Source organism: Coregonus clupeaformis, chromosome 1, assembly GCF_020615455.1.
Source record: "Coregonus clupeaformis isolate EN_2021a chromosome 1, ASM2061545v1, whole genome shotgun sequence".
Lineage (NCBI taxonomy): Eukaryota > Metazoa > Chordata > Actinopteri > Salmoniformes > Salmonidae > Coregonus > Coregonus clupeaformis.
The window spans coordinates 13,816,836-13,840,395 of NC_059192.1; the positions used below are offsets into that span (position 1 = coordinate 13,816,836).

General features: G+C 43.6%; 2 protein-coding genes across 2 annotated transcripts; one reads left to right on the forward strand and one right to left on the reverse strand.

The window, feature by feature from the left end:
• Nucleotides 1-224: 224 nt before the first annotated feature.
• On the forward strand, nt 225-11,984 carry LOC121533229 (bifunctional 3'-phosphoadenosine 5'-phosphosulfate synthase 2). Its single transcript, XM_041839079.2, has 12 exons — nt 225-484; nt 2,189-2,303; nt 2,421-2,656; nt 2,922-3,060; nt 3,289-3,407; nt 3,573-3,686; nt 3,770-3,881; nt 4,063-4,268; nt 4,360-4,495; nt 4,669-4,937; nt 10,553-10,782; nt 10,945-11,984. Exons 1-12 carry the CDS (start codon nt 458-460, stop codon nt 11,084-11,086), a joined length of 1,845 nt encoding a protein of 614 aa, XP_041695013.1. The 5' UTR covers nt 225-457; the 3' UTR covers nt 11,087-11,984.
• LOC121533321 (outer mitochondrial transmembrane helix translocase-like) lies at nt 11,647-23,147 on the reverse strand. The gene is made up of 10 exons (XM_041839191.1): nt 23,112-23,147; nt 22,174-22,366; nt 21,940-22,038; nt 19,372-19,492; nt 19,027-19,227; nt 18,791-18,897; nt 18,472-18,561; nt 13,567-13,617; nt 13,345-13,481; nt 11,647-13,066 (listed from the first exon to the last, which is right to left on the reverse strand). Exons 2-10 carry the CDS (start codon nt 22,345-22,347, stop codon nt 12,949-12,951), a joined length of 1,098 nt encoding a protein of 365 aa, XP_041695125.1. The 5' UTR covers nt 22,348-22,366; nt 23,112-23,147; the 3' UTR covers nt 11,647-12,948.
• Nucleotides 23,148-23,560: the final 413 nt, after the last annotated feature.

Genomic DNA, 23,560 nt, shown 5'->3' on the forward strand with positions numbered 1-23,560 from the left:
CATATGATTTGTTTGTGAAATATTTAAGATTAAAGTAAATGGCGTGAGTTTTTCTTGTTTTCTTTTGACATATTTGATTCTGTATCAAATACAAATTTAGCAACCCATTTCAAAATCAGTAAATGCCATAGAAAATCATAAATCTTCAAATGCCATTCATGGGTTCTCCGATTTCATGGTTTTGCAGTTATTTTGCTCAACCCAGTGTAATGTCGTGGCTCTGACGTTCTATGGAGATCTGTGAGATTGAGGTGGGACGAAAAAGGCAGGGTTATGAATATGCTACGTGTCGGATTAGAAATCTTCATTGGACATCTCCCGTCAGATGTATTTAAGATAAATCACATAATAAACTAGTATTTATTTTATTTATTTTTTACAAGAAGCGAATATAGGTTTATCATTACCAACAGAAGTTATTAGGTCGCCAAACTAAAACGTTTCAGAAGAAGCGGCGATGTCTGGGATCAAAAAACAAAGAACGGTATGTCATTATGTTTTACTTTTTATATGTATTTATTTCATTCGGATCTGTGGTCGTTGGGGGGGCAGACAGACAGACACTGTATCAAATTGGAGAACGTTTTTCTATCTAAACATGTAGGCTTCGTATGTCGAGCACCGAAAGAAATACATTGGAGCAGAGTCGGAAGTTAACGTTCTATAGCCAACATTGTTTCTAAACTGAAAGTTCTGTAGGAATGTTCTATGTTAACCACAATTAACTTCCTTCCCCCTTGTCACCAGCTGTGTGGGGAAAAATATAGCATAGAAGAATCATTCTTACCTGCGTTTCAGAGTTTTTAGTTAGTGGCCTACACAAGAAAGTGACCCAGTCGGTTTCTGCCACAAATCAGCGTTCAGTAGACCTGTGGATTGACTGACCATTTCTCGCGAAATCACTGCAATGCAAAACGGATTCTTGGCTAATAAATTCCTTTCGAGTTATAACAACAGAAAGATTATACATCCACATTATATAATATTCCACCGACGTTATATACAGTATTTGCATATTATAGCCTACATATATTGTATAATAACAATGTAGTTTATAGAATGTATTGTAAGTCTTACTATATAATAGTGTATGATGTGCTTCACTATTTCAAATAGCTGAGATGTGTGTTATTAAGGCTTGTGACATATTTAGTGACTATACATTTGGATCTGGCTAATGGCCTCTCTAAACAGTGAGCCAAGTTGTTCCAGTTGGACTAGTTTTAAGTTTATCCATGTCCCTAACAACAAGGGCTCATTGAGGAGTTGTGACTGATGGAGGGAGGCTACAGTAACAGTGAGCCACTATGAGAGTCACTAAGCCCATGTGCCAAATGAATGAAGCTCATATATCACGTGTCTGGGCAGCCTTGGGAGAGGTACAGCATGGCCTTTGAGGGGTTCCAGCCAGTGAGCATTGGGCCTGACTGCCACACTGCAGGACTGTATGAATGAAAAGGCTGGTTTGTTTCCCCCTGGGCCTCCGCAACCCCCACCAACCTGGTCCTCCTACACACCACACAGTATGTGAAGCCACAAAAATGCAATTAGGCAGGCTGGACAAAGACTTATTAGAAGAGGCTGGAGCGACATGAGTATACCTTGTTGTATCCAGATGATCTGAAAGACTTAAATTCTATAAAATTAAAGCTTCCCTGGGTTGGGGTTTATATCTTTCTAGTCTCTGTGTGTGACTGGTCAGTAGTCGAATCCCTTTTACACAGGGCTCGTCAATGTCAGTCCTGGAGGGCCAAAACACTTCTGGTTTTCATTCTCTCCTTCTAATCAGGGACTGATTCAGACCTGGGACACCAGGTGAGTGCAAATAACTACCAGGTAGAAACCAAAACCAGAAGTATTTCGGCTCTCCAATACCGGAATTGAACAGCCCTGCGGTTTTACTTCTAACAATGACCTGATGAGCTGTAAACGCTGAGAGGAAAGGCTTTCAGACAGATTGTTCTGCTTGGCATTCAAACAAATAGAAAAGTATACATGTCTTGCAGAGGACTTAAATCACTCTTTATCAAGCTATCACTACATGTTACAGCACAGTTCTGTGTTTCACAGCTGACTAAAATACTGTGTTCAATTGCAAACACCCTAAGGCAGCATTTCTTTCTACTGTACTAATAGCTCAATTATAAATGTGCAGGTGTGCAATCATGCAGTCTCTCTGTGGTTTCAGGATCTTCAGAGGTCCACTAACGTGGTGTACCAGGCTCACCATGTGAGCCGGTCCAAACGAGGCCAAGTGGTGGGCACCAGAGAGGGCTTCAGAGGCTGCACTGTCTGGCTCACTGGTAAGCAAAGAACACCCTCTCTCTCCATCGCTCCAATACTAGACCACAGAGTTTCACATAAGCCATGTTGGTTAACGGATGTATTGTAAATGTTGACTACGTCACTGTGTGCTAAAGGTTTGTCAGGTGCCGGAAAGACAACCGTTGGCTTTGCCCTGGAGGAGTACTTGGTGTCCCATGGTATTCCCTGCTACTCCCTGGATGGGGATAACATCAGACAGGGGCTGAACAGGAACCTGGGCTTCACCTCTGTGGACAGGGAGGAGAACATCAGGCGCATCGCTGAGGTGGCCAAGCTGTTTGCAGATGCAGGATTGGTCTGCATCACCAGCTTCATTTCCCCATTCACTAAGGTGAGTGAGTGAGTGACAGTTAAACAGACACTGTTGAAATTGTACTTGATATGAGATAATCAATTGGAAAATTGTCAAAGGAGCATTTCTAAGTCATCCATTGTGATAGATCTGAGCTCTGGCCTGTATAGCTGCTATACTGTGTGTCTGACTGCATTCACTTCCGTTGGTATCTGGTTTTGAAAACCTATTTTGGTTATGGAACTAAAATCAAGATACCAAACATGTTGATCTTTGCTACCCAGTCTCTTTCTCCTGTGCATAGGACCGGCAAGAAGCCAGGAAGATCCATGTACAATCTGGGCTGCCGTTCTTCGAGGTGTTCATCGACGCTCCCCTGGAGGTGTGTGAGAGCAGGGATGTCAAAGGCCTCTACAAGAAGGCCCGTGCTGGAGAGATTAAAGGTACTGATCAGACTGACTCTGCCCTCCAGTGTTCCAGTTCTCTGTTACGGTACATTACACACAGCTACATTTAAAAGTATAGATCATATGGCTTCAAAGTCTACTACTTAACATGCTATTAAACAAGCAAAAAGAGTGGGGTTATATAATTCTATATTGACTCAGCACTAAAGTAGTGTAAATGATTGACAAGGTCCTAAACGGGTATCCTGACCCTCTCCCCTTAAGGCTTTACGGGCATTGATTCACCTTTTGAGAAGCCTGAGTCACCTGATCTTGTGCTGAAAACCGGAGAAATCTCAGCGAATGAGTGCATCCAACAGGTGGTCGAGCTGCTGAAGGAACAGGTGAGTCTATCTATGGTCCCTGAGACCTCGCTGGGCCTCACCTGTCTGTGGTGTAGCTAAATCTATATCAGTATTCCTCATTGTATCTCTACCGTGAGGAAAATGTCCTAGTCATTGGAAATGAACTTGTTAATGTACTATCACATTGATCCTTTTGTTTTGTAGAGTATTGTGCCCACTGGTGTGACAGAGGAAGTGACTGAGCTCTTTGTGCCAGAGAACAAGCTGGACTTGGCACTGAGCGACGCCAAGACACTGCCTACGGTCAGCATCACCAAGGTAACAAACCTGACCCTTCATGTTGAGTAGTAACACCTGATGTGACCACACCCTAATGGCTGTTTTTTCTGTATGTCCTGCAGCTGGACCTTCAGTGGGTGCAGGTGCTGGCGGAGGGCTGGGCCAGCCCCCTCAAGGGATTCATGAGGGAGAGGGAGTTCCTGCAGGTTCTGCACTTCGGCACTCTTCTGGATGGTAATACTAGTATTGTTCTTAATAGGGCCCATGTTCGTCTGCAATATCATGTTCTATTGACATGTTATGCACATGTAACAACACCTACCTCTACCTCACAGAAAGTCAATAGAGCTAACACTGAGCCAACAGAGGTCTATTGACTTTCTGTGAGTGACATAGAATGACATGTGGTTGGCAGGTGGAAACATCAACCTCTCTGTGGTGATAGTCCTGCCCGTTTCCAAAGAGAGTAAAGAGAAGCTGGACGGCTGCGCAGCATTCGCACTTGAGTTCAAAGGTTGCAGAGTGGCAATTCTCCGCAACCCTGAGTTTTATGAACATCGGAAGGAAGAGCGTTGTGCCAGGCAGTGGGGAACCACATGTCCTCAGCATCCTTACATCAAGGTTAGAATTGCGTTTTAGAACTGTCCCTGTTAATATCATGAACTTGCTTGTCAACAGAACATACTTGAATGAAACAAAACAATTCTCACAGATGGTTATGGAGGGTGGTGATTGGCTGGTTGGTGGAGATTTGGAGGTGCTAGAGCAAATCAAATGGAACGATGGTCTGGACCAATACCGCTTCACTCCAAGAGAACTGAAGCAAAAGTTCAAGGAGATGAAAGCAGGTGAATAGCATATTATATTCTGTTTAATTCTCACTTACTTCCTGTCTGCTTTCTCTCTTAGTGCTGCATTGTGTATGCTAATGTCTACTTAAGACAAATGCTGAAAAAACCCAGTGATGATAAAGAAAACTTAGCAGTCACTTAAGGAACCTCCTTTTTTGTGTTCCCCGCAGACGCCATCTTCGCCTTCCAGCTTCGCAACCCGGTCCACAACGGCCACGCCCTCCTGATGCAAGACACGAAGCGGCAGCTGCTGGAGCGAGGCTACAAGAACCCTGTCCTACTGCTCCACCCGCTGGGGGGCTGGACCAAAGACGATGACGTGCCTCTGGACTGGCGCATAAAACAGCATGCTGCCGTACTGGAGGAGGGGGTACTGGATCCAGCCAGCACCATCGTGGCCATATTCCCCTCCCCCATGATGTATGCTGGACCCTCTGAGGTAGAGCGATGGTTTCCCCCGGTCTACATCTTAGATAGATCTCACTTACACTGTTTGTACTAACTGGATACCAGTGGCGGTTTTAGCATGTCAATAATTTTTTTTAGATGCATGCCAGCAAAACCACTGCACAACACAACACTAAACAATACATTGATTGCACTAGAATGGTGACAAACGGTGCCCACAAACTGTTAGGGCCTACATAAAGCTGTCCCAACAGCAGAGCTTTCTTTTCAGCACCATGGAGTGAATCCTTACCACCGCTACACCTGGCTATCAGCAGAGCCTCGTCTGGCAGCGAAACAGTTCATTCAGTTTATTCAGCCTGTCTTAAAAAAAAAACAAAGCTGATATGGCTGACTTGCTTAAACAAATGTGGTTTCTACTGACAATTGAGATGTACAAACTATGGCATAAGGGAACGATGAGCGGATAAGAGGTAATCCGTAATTTCGATTAAGACATTAATGAGCGAGCTAAGACAGACGTAGTCAATATAACTATTTGTTCAGCACTTTTGAAATGTACAGCGACAGAATTCAGAACATGGGCCGTTCTTACAGTATTCTCCCTGTACATCAAGTCAGAACCGTAGGATAAATAAAGGGGGATAAATAAAGTCAGAACCGTAGGATAAATAAAGGGGGCATATAATCAGACAATGAAAGCTCTTACAATATTCGATGATGACATTTCTCTAAAACAGGCTATAGGCTACATGTGCACAACCAAGTCAGAACAGTAGGCTAAGTTATGAGGGGGAAAGGGACCAAATTATTAGGGTGAGGCACATGGGCTACTAACAGCTTACTACACAACATACACTTAGTATTACTTTCTTAGCTACAGTATACATATCTCCCTGGCATATTACATAAATTATACAGCAGCATACAATACATTTTTGGACTCACCGTTGTGCTGTGCTCACTTGAACAGGAAGGTGGCACGGCGGTCCTTCTTGTGGGCAAATATTGTCATGAAACTGGCATTCTCTGGATTTATGGTCAAGACAACTGGGAACTCTGAAAAAAACAAGGACGAATCATAACTGTAAGTCGCTCTGGATAAGAGTGTCTGCTAAATGACTAAAATGTAAAATAACGTCAGTGATCTTCAGGTCGAAGCTCTAGGAAAAGGCCAGAGTTCCCGACTTGGAATTCTGAGTTGGATGACCGTTCAAAATGTATTTTCCCAGTCGGAGATTGTTTTTTTCTGAGTTCTCTGTTGTCTTGAACTCACTGAAGTTTGAGATTTCCCAGTTCCGAGTTTCCAGTTGTTTTGAACGTGGCAGAAGTCATGCTGGATTGACAGCATGGTCAATGTATTCAACATTTTCTGGCCCATGATGTTGCATGTTAATGTTTATCCTTTTAAGCTTGGAAAAGAGTCCCTTAAACCCAGACTTGGACCGCACACCCTCTCCACCAAATAGCAGGCAGGGGAAGCAAAATAGTGATTGCTTTGCAACGCTTGCAGTTAGCCACTGATTCCATCCAAACCACTCATTGTTGAATTTGCAATTTCCAACTTGTTGTGTAATGTTTATGTCTAATGGCCGATGAGCACCGATACGTTTTATTTCTCTTCATATGACAAGGATTGAAAAGGATTTGCCAGGAGATTGTCGACATGATTCATGATGATGACTGGTTGTCTAGCTTGTTAGCTAAGATTTTGAAAGTATGATGTTGACATGATCAGTCCAATCAAAGCTACGGTAGATATAACGTTACTTGACGTCATTTTATCTGTGGCCAATTACCTTGAGCCTTCTTGGATGTGCACTTCTTTATTTTATTTATTTATTTTAAATGTTTACCCCCATTTTCTCCCCAATTTCGTGATTACGATCTCATTGCTGCAACTCCACCCGGCCAAACCCTCCCCTAACCCGGATGACGCTGGGCCAATTGTGCGCCGCCCTATGGGACTCCCGGTCACAGCCGGTTGTGAGACAGCCTGGGATCAAACCCCAGGCTGTAGTGACGCCGCAACACTGTGATGCAGTGCCTTAGACTGCTGCGCCATCGGGAGGCCCCAATGGGATGGGCACTTCTATAGTTATTATATATATATTTTTTGTACCTCTTTTTCTCCCAAGTTTTGTGATATCCAATTGGTAGTTACAGTCTTGTCCCATCACTGCAACTCCCAGGCGGACACGGGAGAGGCGAAGGTCGAGAGCCGTGCGTCCTCCGAAACACAACACAACCGAGCCACACTGCTTCTTGACACAATGCCTGCTTAACCCGGAAGCCAGCTGCACCAATGTGTCTGAGGAAACACCGTACACCTGGCGACCGTGTCAGCGTGCACTGCGCCCGCCCCGCCACAGGAATCGCTAGTGCGCGATGGGACAAGAACATCCCTGCCGGCCAAACCCTCCCCTAACCTGGACGACTCTGGGCCAATTGTGCGCCGCCCCATGGGTCTCCCGGTCGGCTGCGACAGAGCCTGGACTCGACCCAGGATCTCTAGTGCCACTGGATGGGCACTTCTAATCTAAATCTATGGCAGCACCCAAGGGGGCTTGAACTTTCTAGCTCTCCATGTAGATTTTGCGGCGACGTAGTGTCCCCATGAATGACAGAACACTGAGCCAATCACGGCGCAACTAGAGAAGGTTACCAACCACTACGCTCTGTATTTTCCGCTGGCTGCCCCACCACCACAGAAAGCACTGAGCTAGGCTGAAACACCTGCATTTTGGAGCTGCCTTATTCAAGAAAGCAAAACAGAGACCAAATTGTATTTGTCACATGCGCCAAATACAAGAGGTGTAGACCTTACCGTGAAATGCTTACTTACAAGCCCTTAACCAACAATGCAGTTTTTTGTTAAATAAATTAAAGTACAAAAATAAAAGCGCAACAATCAAATAACAATAACCAGGCTATATACAGGTGGTACCGGTACTGAATCAATGTGCGGGGGTACAGGTTAGTCAAGGTAATTGTGGTAATATGACTATGGATAGATAATAAACAGCGAGTAGCAGCAGCGTAAAAAAAGGGGGGGGGGGTCCATGCAAATAGTCTGGGTAGCCATTTGATTAGCTGTTCAGCAATCTTATGGCTTGGGGATAGAAGTTGTTAAGAAGCCTGGATGGCAGGAAGCTTGGCCCCAGTGATGTACTGGGCCGAACACACTACCCTCTGTAGCGCCTTGTGGTCAGAGGAGTTGCCATACCAGGTTGTGATGCAGTCAGGATGCTCTCGATGGTGCAGCTGTAGAACCTTCTGAGGATCTGAGGAACCATGCCAAATCTTTTCAGTCTCCTGAGGGGGAATAGGCATTGTCATGCCCTCTTCACGACTGTCTTGGTGTGTTTGGACCATGATAGTTTGTTGGTGATGTGGACACCAAGGAACTTGAAGTTCTGAACCTGCTCCACTACAGCCCCGTCGATGAGAATGGGGTGTGCTCAGCCCTCTTTTTCTTGTTGTCCACGATCATCTCCTTTGTCTTGATCACTTTGAGGGAGAGGTTGTTGTCCTGGCACCACACTGCCAGGTCTCTGACCTCCTCCCTATAGGCTGTCTCCTCGTTGTCGGTGATCAGGCCTACCACCGTTGCGTAGTCGGAAAATGTAATTATGGTGTTGGAGTCGTGCTTGAACAGGGAGTACAGGAGGGGACTAAGCACGCACCCCTGAGGGGCCCCTGTGTTGAGGATCAGCGTGGCAGATGTGTTGTTGCCTACGCTTACCACCTGGGGGCGGCCCGTCAGGAAGTCCAGGATCCAGTTGCAGAGGAAGGTGTTTAGTCCCAGGGTCCTTAGCTTAGTGATGAGCTTTGAGGGCACTATGGTGTTGAATGCTGAGCTGTAGTCAATGAATAGCATTCTCACGTAGGTGTTCCTTTTGTCCAGGTGGGAAAGGGCAGTGTGGAGAGCAATAGAGATTGCATCATCTGTGGATCTGTTGGGGCGGTATGGAAATTGGAGTGGTTCTAGGGTTTCTGGGATAATGGTGTTGATGTGAGCCACGACCAGCCTTTCAAAGCACTTCATGGCTACAGACGTGAGTGCTACGGGTCGGTAGTCATTTAGGCAGGTTACCTTGATGTTCTTGGGCACAGGGACTATGGTGGTCTGCTTGAAACATGTAGGTATTACAGACTCGGCCAGGGACAGGTTGAAAATGTCAGTGAAGACACTTGCCAGTTGGTCAGCGCATGCTCGGAGTACATCTGACCCTGCGGCCTTGTGAATGTTGACCTGTTTAAAGGTCTTACTAACATTGGCTACGGCGAGCGTGATCACCCAGTCATCCAGAACAGCTGGTGCTTTCATGCGCATAGAAGTCATTTAGCTCGTCTGGTAGGCTCGTGTCACTGGGCAGCTCGCGACTGGGCTTCCCTTTGTAGTCCGTAATAGTTTGCAAGCCCTGCCACATCTGACGAGCATCGGAGCCGGTATAGTAGGATTCAATCTTAGTCCTGTATTGACGCTTTGCTTGTTTGATGGTTCGTCGGAGGGCATAGGATAATTTTTTATAAGCGTCCGGGTTAGAGTCCCGCTCCTTGAAAGCGGCAGCTCTACCCTTTAGCTCAGTGCGGATGTTGCCTGTAATTCATGGCTTCTGTTTGGGGTATGTATGGTCACTGTGGGGACGACGTCATCGATGCACTTATTGATGAAGCCGGTGACTGATGTGGTATACTCCTCAATGCCATCGGATGAGTCCCAGAACATATTCCAGTCTGTGCTAGCAAAACAGTCCTGTAGCTTAGCATCTGCGTCATCTGACCACTTCCGTATTGAGCGAGTCACTGGTATCTCCTGCTTTAGTTTTTGCTTGTAAGCAGGAGGGTGAGGGAGAGCTTTGTACGCGTCTCTGTGTGTGTAGTAAAGGTGGTGTAGAGTTTTTTTCCTCTGGTTGCACATGTAACATGCTGGTAGAAATGAGGTAAAACAAATTTAAGTTTCCCTGCATTAAAGTCTCCGGCCACTAGGAGCACTGCCTCTGGATGAGCATTTTCTTGTTTGCTTATGGCCTTATACAGCTTGTTGAGTGCGTTCTTAGTGCCAGCATCGGTTTGTGGTGGTAAATGGACAGATACGAAAAATATAGATGAAAACTCTTGGTAAATAGTGTGGTCTACAGCTTATCATGAGATACTCTACCTCAGGCGAGCAAAACCTTGAGACCTCCTTAAATTAGATTTCGCGCACCCGCTGTTATTGACACATAGACACAGACCGCCACTCCTTGTCTTACCGGAGGCAGCTGTTCTGTCTTGCCGATGCACGGAAAACCCAGCCAACTGTATTATCCATGTCGGCGTTCAGCCACGACTCAGTGTTTGTATCCGGCTTTATTAATTAAATCATATTATTTTACATTGTTTACAAACTGATATGTGACACGTATTAATGCCAAAATAACATGCAAAACAGGCACAAAAATAACAAAAATAAGAAAATATATATAATTATTATTTAAATTTTTTGCTCAACAGGTTCTGCCCCACCTGCCCTGAATGATGGGTTGCCACTGCTGGACACTAATCTCTGTATAAAATGTATTTCCAAGCATTGTTTTACTCAGTGGAATCAGGCCATATCAGTAGAGTCACTAGACAAGTGATTGTCTCTCCACCCCTTAGGTACAGTGGCACTGCCGGGCACGGATGATAGCTGGTGCCAACTTCTACATCGTGGGTCGCGACCCTGCGGGCATGCCTCACCCAGAGACCAAGCAGAGCCTGTATGAGCCCACCCATGGGGGCAAGGTCCTCACCATGGCCCCTGGTCTCCCCTCTGTAGAGATCATCCCCTTCAGAGTGGCTGCCTACAACAAGACTAAAAGATCTATGGACTTCTATGATAAGGAGAGGTACATTGACAGCTAATATTTTGGGCCATACGTTTTTCCGGACTATGTGGCCTGACCAGGAAAATCTCTGGGCTCAGGAAAAATGTCCCTACAATGTCAAAAAGTAACAGAGAGAGAGAGAGTCAAGCTGCTTCACTAACTTTGTCTTACCTTCCTTTCCAGACACCAGGAATTTGAGTTCATCTCTGGGACCAAGATGAGGAGGATGGCGCGCAGCGGAGAGAACCCTCCGGATGGCTTCATGGCCAATAAGGCCTGGAAGGTCCTCACAGAGTACTACAGCTCCCTGCAGAAGGACGAATGAAAACGCACATACACATCCTGGTTCAAACAGACACTCTTAAACCTCTCTATTTTATATTCTCTTTTTAAATCAACTACTGTAGAAAACTAGGCATTAATGGAATACATGCCTGAGAGCTTTTTTTTAACTGTTTTAACTGAATATCATGTAAACTGGAAATTATCTAGTTTGATGAGTGGGTCAAAAGGAATCTGTAAGCAGTGTAAAGTCGTTTAAAAAAACAAGTTGATAGTCAAGAGTTGTGGAGAAATCAATATGAATGTTTTATTAACAGATCACCTTTGTTACCTGTCTATGCATCTTTACTGCATCTGAACTTCCAAGCTAGTAACTTAAAGTGTTTTTTTTAAGCTGTGAGAAGACATTATGTAATTCCATAGTTGAGTGACATGAGTGGAAGGGGTTTTAACTACCCCTGTGTAATGGAATGAAACTATATTTATCAAGTGATGCCATGGTGCCTAATTTCTAAATGTCCTTATACTGCATCTACCTTTTTATATCAGTATTTTCAGAGTATAGGAAGTTTCAAGCAAATAAATGATTACATGTAAACGAAAAACATATTGGTGTAATTTATTTTAGCAGACACCAGAACTCAGGGTAAAACAAATTATCAAAATCATTATTCAATATAAAAAGCAAAGCAAGCATTTTACCTAAACAAAAGTTCTATAATAAAAACGACACTTTCCACCAATCCCAACCCCCAAAACAAAATGTCCATAGAAAACTTGAGTCATTCAAGTAAACTATGAATTGGCAATCACACACGTTCAATAGATTGCAATGGCTGTTACATGTGGTAGATACTGGAAGTTTGTCATGTAGAAATAATCAATCACCCAACCATTAAGCATCCTGGTCATCACAAGGGATAAACAGAAACTATAAGAGACATGACAATCACCACAAGCAGTTATTCAATTCTACTGTAAATGAACCCTGGACCGAAGACAATGGCATAAATAGGACAGGAAAGCACAATACAAGTTTCCTGATGTATTTAAGTTTTATAAACAGAAGTACACTTGAATAATACATATCTTACCATAAGCAGCTCATGATATTGAAGTAAACTACTATAGATGTATTTACTATGAAGAAATGGAAGGCCATGTCACAACTTTACTCAAACGTCTTTGCATCATGTTCTCTTCACAACCTCCACAGCGATAATTCACTTTCGATGAAAAGTTGAATTGTTCTTTCATGTTTTTTTCATGCATGAAACTTCTGATCTAAATCATAATTCAGACATTCTGAGAACCACCCATTGTATAACATCTAGCTAATAGTTGAACGATGACCGTGCCAACTATAAGTGTCACATTTTATTACCGATGTTACACTAGTTAGATAACCAGCTTTCCTGAAAAAAAGAAAAGTCTGAACAGCCCTAAATATACAGTACCAAAAGAAGCAACATTTGATGTTCAGATAAAATGGATGGAAGGTGAAAGGCCAAGGCTAAGTCAATATTGCTGTGTGTCATAGTACATAATCGCCTCCCTATTACCTATCAAACCTGAAAGGATCCAAAGCTGTGCTCATATTTTGCAGTCTCAGAGCCAGCTTCAGTGAGACCTTGGTTAACCAGATACACAAGAAACTAATGCCAACATAAGTATCATGTAACGCCTAACTCCCACATAAAAACAGCATTTTGAAAAAAAGCTTTAATGTGAATGCATTGAACTAAATGTTCTTAAAATAACAAATGAAGTAAGATGTTACAAAGTGATATTATGATAGGCATTACACTTATGTACATCTCTACAAGGTCTCTCCACTCTTCATAAATAGACAATAATAAGGAAAGAATATCCAGACGCTTAATAGTTCTCCTTCGCACGTAAAACTCAATCCAGAGTAGCATGAATCAGAACACTCTGTCCCTCTGCAGACTTCGACTTCCTCATCTTCTGGCTGGCACTCTGCATGTCGTCCTGATTGATGGACCGGATTTGTTCCAGGATCCTGGAGCCAGAAGACAAAGACAAGGTCAGTATCTTGCTGGTAACTGCAGAAGGAACTCTAATAGTGAGAAATCGCTAATCACTACTAATTCTCATATGAAAACCCAATGTAAGACATTGGTATTGGGAGATCAAGTTAGGGTTCAAGAAGGCTGTGTTTATACGGGCAGCCCAATTCTGATCTTTTTCAGAGCTGATCTAATTGGTCAAAAGACCAATTAGTGAAAAAAATATCAGAATTGGGCTGCCTGTGTAAACACAGCCAGAGGGGCGTGGTACCTTTCATCAGCATGGTAGTTATGGACAAAATCCCGCACACATAACAGAGCAGCATCCCGACACATCTCTCTGAGGTCACTTCCTGAGAATCCATCAGTCACCTTCGCCATGTGAGCAAAGTCAACAGTGGGATCCACCTGGGAAATGCATGGGGAAGTTTAGTGGAAACACATACAGACATAAAGTGTTACTTAATTACCATGACTACCATGTAAAACTTACATTTTCATTTTTCAATATGAGTTTCAAGATTTCTTCCCTCTGCGTGAGATTCTGAAAGAAAACAATAGTTTTTAGCAGGAATTAAATATATTTCAGTTAAATCTCAGAGTACTGCATAAATAATTACCGTATAACTGTGTTACTAACGGTTATGGGTGAAGACAGTCATGAAAATTCAATAACCGTCATAATATACAGTGCCTTTGGAAAGTATTCAGACCCCTTGACTTTTTCCACATTTTGTTACTTTACAGCCTTATTCTAAAATTGATTAAATAAAATAAATAAAACTCCGCAATCTATAGTCATGGTCAAAGGTTTTGAGAATGACACAAATATTAATTTTAAAAGTCTGCTGTCTCAGTTTTTATGATGGCAATTTGCATATACTCCAGAATGTCATGAAGAGTGATCAGATGAATTTCAATTAATTGCAAAGTCCCTCTTTGCCATGAAAATGAACTTAATCCTCAAAAAACATTTCCACTGCATTTCAGCCCTGCCACAAAAGGACCAGCTGCCATCATGTCAGTGATTCTCTCGTTAACACAGGTGAGAGTGTTGACGAGGACAAGGTTGGAGATCACTCTGTCATGCTGATTGAGTTAGAATAACAGACTGAAAGCTTTAAAAGGAGGGTGGTGCTTGAAATCATTGTTCTTCCTCTGTTAACCATGGTTACCTGCAAGGAAACACGTGCCGTCATCATTGCTTTGCACAAAAAGGGCTTCACAGGCAAGGATATTGCTACTAGTAAGATTGCACCTAAATCAACCATTTATCGGATCATCAAGAACTTCAAGGAGAGAGGTTCAATTGTTGTGAAGAAGGCTTCAGGGCGCCCAAGAAAGTCCAGCAAGCGCCAGGACCGTCTCCTAAAGTTGATTCAGGTGCGGGATCGGGGCACCACCAATGCAGAGCTTGCTCAGGAATGGCAACAGGCAGGTGTGAGTGCATCTGCACGCACAGTGAGGTGAAGACTTTTGGAGGATGGCCTGGTGTCAAGAAGGGCAGCGAGGAAGCCACTTCTCTCCAGGAAAAACATCAGGGACAGACTGATATTCTGCAAAAGGTACAGGGATTGGACTACTGAGGACTGGGGTAAAGTCATTTTCTCTGATGAATCCCCCTTTCGATTGTTTGGGGCATCCGGAAAAAAGCTTGTCCGGAGAAGACAAGGTGAGCGCTACCATCAGTCCTGTGTCATGCCAACAGTAAAGCATCCTGAGACCATTCATGTGTGGGGTTGCTTCTCAGCCAAGGGAGTGGGCTCACTCACAATTTTGCCTAAGAACACAGCCATGAATAAAGAATGGTACCAACATCCTCTGAGAGAAACTTCTCCCAACCATCCAAGAACAGTTTGGTGACGAACAATGCCTTTTCCAGCATGATGGATCACCTTGCCATAATGCAAAAGTGATTACTAAGTGGCTCGGGGAACAAAACATCAACATTTTGAGTCCATGGCCAGGAAACTCCCCAGACCTTAATCCCATTGAGAACTTGTGGTTAATCCTCAAGAGGCGGGTGGACAAACAAAAACACACAAATTCTGACAAACTCCAAGCATTGATTATGCAAGAATGGGCTGCCATCAGTCAGGATGTGGCCCAGAAGTTAATTGACAGCATGCCAGGGCGGATTGCAGAGGTCTTGAAAAAGAAGGGTCAACACTGCAAATATTGACTCTTTGCATTAACTTGATGTAATTGTCAACAAAAGCCTTTGACACTTATGGAATGCTTGTAATTATACTTCAGTATACCATAGTAACATCTGACAAAAATATCTAAAAACACTGAAGCAGCTAACTGTGAAGACCAATACTTGTCTCATTCTCAGAACTTTTGACTACGACTGTACACACAATACCCCATATTGACAAAGCAAAAACAGGTTTAGACATTTTTGCAAAAGTATTAAAATAAAAAACAGAAATGCCTTATTTACATAAGCATTCAGACCCTTTGCTATGAGACTCGAAATTGAGCTCAGGTGCATCCTGTTTCCATTGATCATCCTTGAGATGTTTGTACAACTTGATTGGAGTCCACCTGTGGTAAATTCAATTGATTGGACATGATTTGGAAAGGCACACACCTGACTATGTAAGGTCCCACAGTTGACAGTGTATGTCAGAGCAAAACCAAGCCATGAGGTCGAAGGAATTGTCTGTAGAGCTCCGAGACGGGATTGTGTCGAGGCAGAGATCTTGGAAGGGTACCAAAATATTTCTGCAGCATTGAAGGTCCCCAAGAACACAGTGGCCTCCATCATTCTTAAATGGAAGAAGTTTGGAATCGGGGGAGAAGGGCTTTGGTCAGGGAGATGACCAAGAACCGATGGTCACTCTGACAGAGCTCCAGAGTTCCTTTTTGGAGATGGGAGAACCTTTCAGAAGGACACCCATTTCTGCAGCACTCCACCAATCAGGCCTTTATGGAAAAGTGGCCAGACGGAAGCCACTCCTCAGTAAAGGCACATGACAGCCCGCTTGGAGTTTGGCCAATGCAGAAGTCGGACTGACCATGCACAATGCACTTCTCTCTCCAGAATGCGCTCTCCCACCAATTTGTGCACATTCATTGTTTCATAACTTAATTGTGTGAATTGTTTGCGTTTGATTGTTAGGGTTTTCAATTCCCCATTACATACAGTGCCTTTGGAAAGTATTCAGAGCCCTTGACTTTTTCCACATTTTGTTACGTTACAGCCTTATTCTAAAATGGATTAAATAAATACAAATCCTCAGCAATCTACACACAACACCACATAATGACAAAGCAAAAACTGGTTTTTTGAAATGTTTTCAAATGTATTAAAAATAAAAAATCGAAATACCTTATTTACATAAGTATTCAGACCCTTTGCTATGAGACTCGAAATTGAGCTCAGGTGCATCCTGTTTCCATTGATCATTCTTGAGATGTTTCTACAACTTGATTAGAGTCCAGCTGTGGTAAATTCAATTGATTGGACATGATTTGGAAAGGCACACACCTGTCTATATAAGGTTCCACAGTAGACAGTGCATGTCAGAGCAAAAACCAAGCCATGAGGTCGAAGGAATATTCCATAGAGCTCCAAGACAGGATTGTGTCAATGCACAGATCTGGGGGAAGGGTACCAAAAAAAATTCTGCAGCATTGAAGGTCCCCAAGAACACAGCGGCCTCCATTATTCTTAAATGGAAGAAGTTTGGAACCACCAAGACTCTTCCTAGAGCTGGCCGCCCAGCCAAACTGAGCAATCGGAGAAGGGCCTTGGTCAGGGAGGTGACCAAGAACCCGATGGTCACTCTGACAGAGCTCCTGAGTTCCGCTGTGGAGATGGGAGTACCTTCCTGAAGGACAACCATCTTTGCAGCACTCCACCAATCAGGCCTTTATGGTAGAGTGACCAGACAGAAGCCACTCCTCAGTAAAAAGGCACATGACATCCCTCTTGGAGTTTGCCAAAGGCACCTAAACACTCTCAGACCATGAGAAACAAGATTCTCTGGTCTGATGAAACCAAGGTTGAACTCTTTGGCCTGAATGCCAAGTGTTACGTCTGGAGGAAACCTGGCACCATCCCTACGGTGAAGCATGGTGGTGGCAGTATCATGCTGCGGCAGGGACTGGAAGACTAGTCAGGATCGAGGCAAAGATGAACGCAGCAAAGTACAAAGAAATCCTTGATGAAAACCTGCTCCAGAACGCTCAGGACCTCAGACTGGGGCAAAGGTTCACCTTCCAACAGGACAACGACCCTAAGCACACAGCCAAGACAACGCAGGAGTGGCTTCGGGACAAGTCTCTGAATGTACTTGAGTAGCCCAGCCAGAGCCTAGACTTTAACCCGATCTAGCATCTCTGGAAACACCTGAAAATAGCTGTGCAGCAACACTCCCCATCCAACCTGACAGAGCTTGAGAGGATCTGCAGAGAATGGGAGAAACTCCCCAAATACAGGTGTGCAAAGCTTGTAGCGTCATACCCAAGTAGACTCAAGGCTGTAATCGCTGCCAAAGCTGCTTCAACAAAGTACTGAGTAAAGATGTCTGAATACTTATGCAAATGTGATCGTTTTTGATTTTTAATACATTTACGAACACTTCTAAAAACCAGTTTTTGCTTTGTCATTGTGGGGTATTGTGTGTAGATTGATGAGGGGAAAAAACAATTTAATCAATTTAAGAATAAGGCTGTAACCTAACAAAGTGTGGAAAAAGTCAAGGGGTCTGAATACTTTCCGAAGGCACTGTATATATTTTTTTTTGGGGGGGACGAACAGCTGACTGAAGAAGGGATGGCTGGCATTCGTACGGTTGAGTCAGTTTCTGCGATAACCTGGACTCTTAACATGATGAAACTGTGTTGCCCCTTGCTGAAACAAGTAAGGTGTTGTAGCAAACGATAAATAGAATGGGCTTGGAACCTCTAACCCTGGCAATCGGACTGGTAAACTCATGGGTACACTCACAATGGCTGCCTAGTATTGTGATGCAATCATTTCCATGGTAATATAGAATGTTCATTTAAATGTGGTTAACTGATGTGGCTCATGCAATGGAATGTATTTTTTGTCATGCCAGTTGAGTTGAATAAACAAATCACAGCACATATTGATGGGTACACTTCCTGCTTTTACTTCCTGCTTTGCTCCTATGAGTACACTCACAATGGCCGCCAGTCCACCTACTATGCCATCATTGACATGAATGGAGACATGCGTTCTATTCATTCTAATTCTATGGTAGCACATTCAGCCAAGACCGGATTTTGCTATTCGAGCGGTTTTTACGGAGACAGTGGTAATTTGTCTGGCCAATTAGTCATCCAAAATTCCATGACCGTCACAGCCCTATTCATAGTACTATGTATATACTGATAAACTTGTACAGTTTGTGAATATACTCACAGGCTGATTTATGTGAAATCTTGTGGGCATTCTCCTCAGAATGGCAGAGTCGAGATCCTGTGGACGGTTAGTGGCCCCCATAATGATGACCTACATGAGGAAAAGGTGAGAGGCAGGTGAGAGACTCAACCAGACAGGGGTCACATGATGATCAACGTATTTAATTACCTACACAACGAAGGCTGCAAAGCCGAAACGTCTGTGTACCCTATCCCTGACGCAGTGAAAATACAAATACTAAATGAAGTAAGCTTTACGCAATATCTTTTGGAGTGCGGACCCGTCGCACTCTTTTGCTTTTCCTTCATGATGGACCCACCTGGCAGTTATAGTCAGTCTCCAGCCCATCCCACAAGCTCATGAACTGAGCCTTCATCATGGCTGTGGCCTCGTGGTCAGAGCTGGAACGGCTTCTTAGGAAAGAGTCTGGAACATTACAGGATCAACAGGAGACGGGGATGATCACAAACATAACTGGCTTAGCTGAAGTACCCAAACAAGATTTGAAAGTACTGTATACCAACTGCGAAGGACAACAGTAAAATAAGCATTTACCAATCTCATCTATGAAGATGATTGAGGGCTGGAGCTTAATGGCTAGAGAGAAGACGGCAGAAGCCAGTTTCTGGGACTCTCCATACCACTTGTCTGTGAGGGTGGAAGGCTGCAGGTTGATGAAGCGGAAACCAGCATCTTTGGCAGTTGCTTTGGCGATCAGAGTCTTCCCACAACCAGGTGGTCCGTACAGCAGCACACCTGTTATCATAATGAAAGGGGTAAGAGGAGTGGCTAAAGACTGAAGGGGGTCCTGTTGAACCTTTATATGCATTGTGTCTATCAGTAGGATATGCTTGTGCACCGGTCTCAGTAAGCAAATCTTGTATGAAACAAGAGACTCACCTTTTGGTGGCTGAAGCAGTCTGGATCCCTTGAACAAGTTCCTCATCTGGATGGGAAGTATGACAGTGTCTTTCAGCTCAGTGATGACTTCATCTAGGCCAGCAATATCACCCCATGTGATCTGTAGAGAAAGCATCACATCAGTTAGTTATGAGGCATAGACATTATACAGGTGACTGCCAAAATGAAGGAAACACTTTAGTAAATGAGGGATGGAATGTATATTGAAAGCAGGTGCTTCCACACAGTGCATTCGGAAAGTATTTAGACCCCTTGACTTTTTCCACATTTTGTTACGTTACAGCCTTATTCTAAAATTGATTAAATTAATTTGTTCAATCTACACACAATACCCCATAATGACAAAGCGAAAACAGGTTTAGACATCTTAGCGAAAGTATTAAAAATAAAAAACAGAAATATCTTATTTACGTAAGTATTAAAACCCTTTGCTATGAGACTCGAAATTGAGCTCAGGTGCATCCTGTTTCCACTGATCATCCTTGAGATGATTCTACAACTTGATTGGAGTCCACCTGTGGTACATTCAATTGATTGGACATGATTTGGAAACACACACACCTGTCTATACAAGGTCCCACAGTTGACAGTGCATGTCAGAGCAAAAACCAAGCCATGAGGTCGAAGAAATTGACCGTAGAGCTCCGAGACAGGATTGTGTTGAGGCACAGATCTGGGGAAGGGTCCCCAAAAATGTATGCAGCATTGAAGGTCCCCAAGAACACAGTGGCCTCCATCTTTCTTAAATGGAAGAAGTTTGGAACCACCAAGACTCTTCCTAGAGCTGGCTGCCCGGCCAAACTGAGCAATCAGGGGAAAGGGGCCTTGGTCAGGGAGGTGACCAAGAACCCAATGGTCACTCTGACAGAGCTCCAGAGTTCCTCTGTGGAGATGCGAGAACCTTCCAGAAGGACAAGCATCTATGCAGCACTAAAGGACTCTCAGACCATGATAAACAAGATTCTCTGGTCTGATGAAACCAAGATCGAACACTTTGGCCTGAATGCCAAGTGTCACGTCTGGAGGGAACCTGGCACCATCCCTACAGTGAAGGACGATGGTGGCAGCATCATGTGGGGATGTTTTCCAGTGGCAGGGACTGGGAGACTAGTCAGGATCGAGGGAAAGATGAACGGAGCAAAGTACAGAGAGATCCTTGATGAAAAACCTCGGACTGGGGCGAAGGTTCACCTTCCAACAGGACAACGACCCTAAGCACACAGCCAAGACAATGCAGGAGTGGCTTCGGGACAAGTCTCTGAATGTCCTTGAGTGGCCCAGCCAAAGCCCGGACTTGAACCTAATCTAACATTTCTGGAGACCTGTAAATAGCTGTGCAGCGATGCTCCCCATCCAACCTGACAGCATTTGAGAGGATCTACAGAGAAGAATGGGAGAAACTCCCCAAATACAGGTGTGCCAAGCTTGTAGTGCCATACCTAAGAAGACTCAAGGCTGTAATCAACAAAATGTGGAAGAAGTCCAGGGATCTGAATACTTAATGCACTGTAGGTGTCGTTCCTGAGTTAATTAAGCAAATAACATCCCATCATGCTTAGGGTCATGTATAAAAATGAATAGTTGTCCATTATTTTGGCTACCATGGCTAGAAGAGATCTCAGTAACTTCGAAAGAGGGGTCTCAAAGTAGCATTGGGGGTTTAATGGGGGTGTGTGTCAGTCACAGAGCTCAAACCAATTGAACACTTATGGGAGATTCTGGAGCGGCGCCTCAGACAGCATTTTCCACCACCATCATCAACAAAACACACAAAAAATGTATTTATTGTGGAAGAATGGTGTCGCATCCCTCCAATTGCATTCCAGACACTTGTAGAATCTATGCCAAGGCGCATTGAAACTGTACTGGCGGCTCGTGGAGGCCCAACGCCCTATTAAGACACTTTATAGTGTTTCCTATATTTTGGCAGTTACCTGTATATTTGTTTCTGTTGAATGTTGTTACGTTCCCCAGCAAGACACCAAAAATTGTCACTCAAACATAAGGGGGAACTAACAGAGTCACAAACAACCAAAACGAAACAGGTGGGGTTATAGGAATGGTTCTGAAAGACACTCGTCGGGGTGTCCACTGAAAGTTGACTAGCAACAACAACTGGGACCTAAAAAAAGACACCCACCATGGGCGGCCACTAAATTTGCCCAAGAAGAGCAAACAAAATTAAAACCCACCCCAAACTTAGACAGGAGGCAAACCAAAAGGTGGAGCAAAACTAACAGGGAAGATCAAATAAAGGACAATTTCTTAGAAATCAATTAGGGAGCGCCAACAAATCTCTCAAGATAACTGGAGCACTGGGCCAGCCACTCTTAAATATCCCGTGCCAGCACAGGTGAAACGCCTTCTGACTAACGAGATGACAAGCCAGCACAGTTGTAACACATACTGACTAACGAGGTGACGCCAAATCGGTGCGCCCAACGTGCTAACGTCCAACCTCAAAATATAAATGGAAAAACCAAAGCCTGTAACAGATGTCATGAAATGTTGGGTTCAAGAAATTGTGTATTGAAGCAGCTCTGTTACCTGCATGGTCAATGGGTCCACCAGATGTGCTGCGATGCTCATCTCATACTCTGAGAGTTTGACATTCTGCACACCGATCTGCTTCATGAGTTTCTCTGCCTGAAAAAACCCACCTGTCAATAGCCATCTATCTAGCTTTGCACATTCCAATACAGTCCCAACAAACATGATACATATCCACAGAAGATGCTCAGAAGCAAAACCGGTCAAACTTGGCTATATTGGAAACTTCACCCGTTTCTGTGCTTCCATTTTCTGTTTCCTTGTGGGATCAATAGCATCAACCATCCACTTTATGGTGAAGTAGGTGACTGCACCAAATATGGTCAGTCGGAAGAGTAAACCAAGGACTTCATTGCGGCCCAAGGGCCGAGCAATACTTTCAGTTGAAATCTCCTTCAACACCATCTTCTTAGATGTCTGGGGGCTGGAAAACAAAATTACATTCTCCAAACTTGATCACAGTTGAAATTGAACAATAAAGCTGAGCTACTATACAAGTGCTGTGCTCTTTATCTAACAAGAACAATGTGTGAATACAACTTAAATTCAGAAAATCCTCATGGAAAATAGGTTTAGACATTACCTGAGAAATTACATCACTTCTTAAACTGACACTCAATCCTGTTTAGCTAGCTAAGATCACATGATCATGTCCATCCTATAAATCTTGTTAGCAGCTCGCTAACATGATGACATACGGCTGTCATAACACTGGCAAGCTAACAATGCCGGCAAAAATATCTGTACTGTAGTGTCCTGCTTGACACGACAGCAGTTGACAGTTGTTGATTAGTTAGCTAGCTAGGAATATGATATGAGCTACATACCTGATGATGGAATTGGAGTTATTTTAAGTCTATATAAGAAATATATATACATACAATACGGACAATAATCGAAACTGTGAAAAGACCACTAGCTAGCTAGTAGTTTAACTTTGCGTGTTACAAAACTGAAACCTTGGCTTGATTTTGTTAGCTTTGACCTTCCAGTTAGCATGCAGCCTCGTGCCTGAATTACTGTCGTTACTTTGTAGAAAAAAAATCCATTATCCGGACACCTTGTGAAATGTGTTGTATTGATCGATCTATTTGTAATTAGAACGTTAAAAATAATGTACAAAATCAAATTAACCATAATCAGTTTTCTGGACTGGTCGTGACACTCACCTCGCACGTTCTTCTTCGATGAGGTTTAACGGCGGTTGGCATCCAATAAATGTTGCATTACCGCCACCTACTAGACTGGAGTATAACTCCCTTATACTTTGATTAAAACATATATCTATATAATAATAATAATAATAATCTACCATCTAACACTACACTCACAAAACATTAAAAATAATAAAATACCATACTCCACTATTTAAATCTATTTAGTCCTACTTCATGCCAACAGCCTGAACGGATAGGACACCGCCATCCACTCCTACTGTCACAGACTCAGCTTTATCCTGACCCTCGATGCAAGCCTCGGGCTCCGAGAACTTCACCACACCTACCACCTCCGATACTTCGTCCTCATTCACCTCCATTTCTCCTCCTGTCTTCAACTCACTCTGCTTACACTTTCTACCATTCTTCTTTAACAAACCATCTCTCTTTTCCCCGCCATT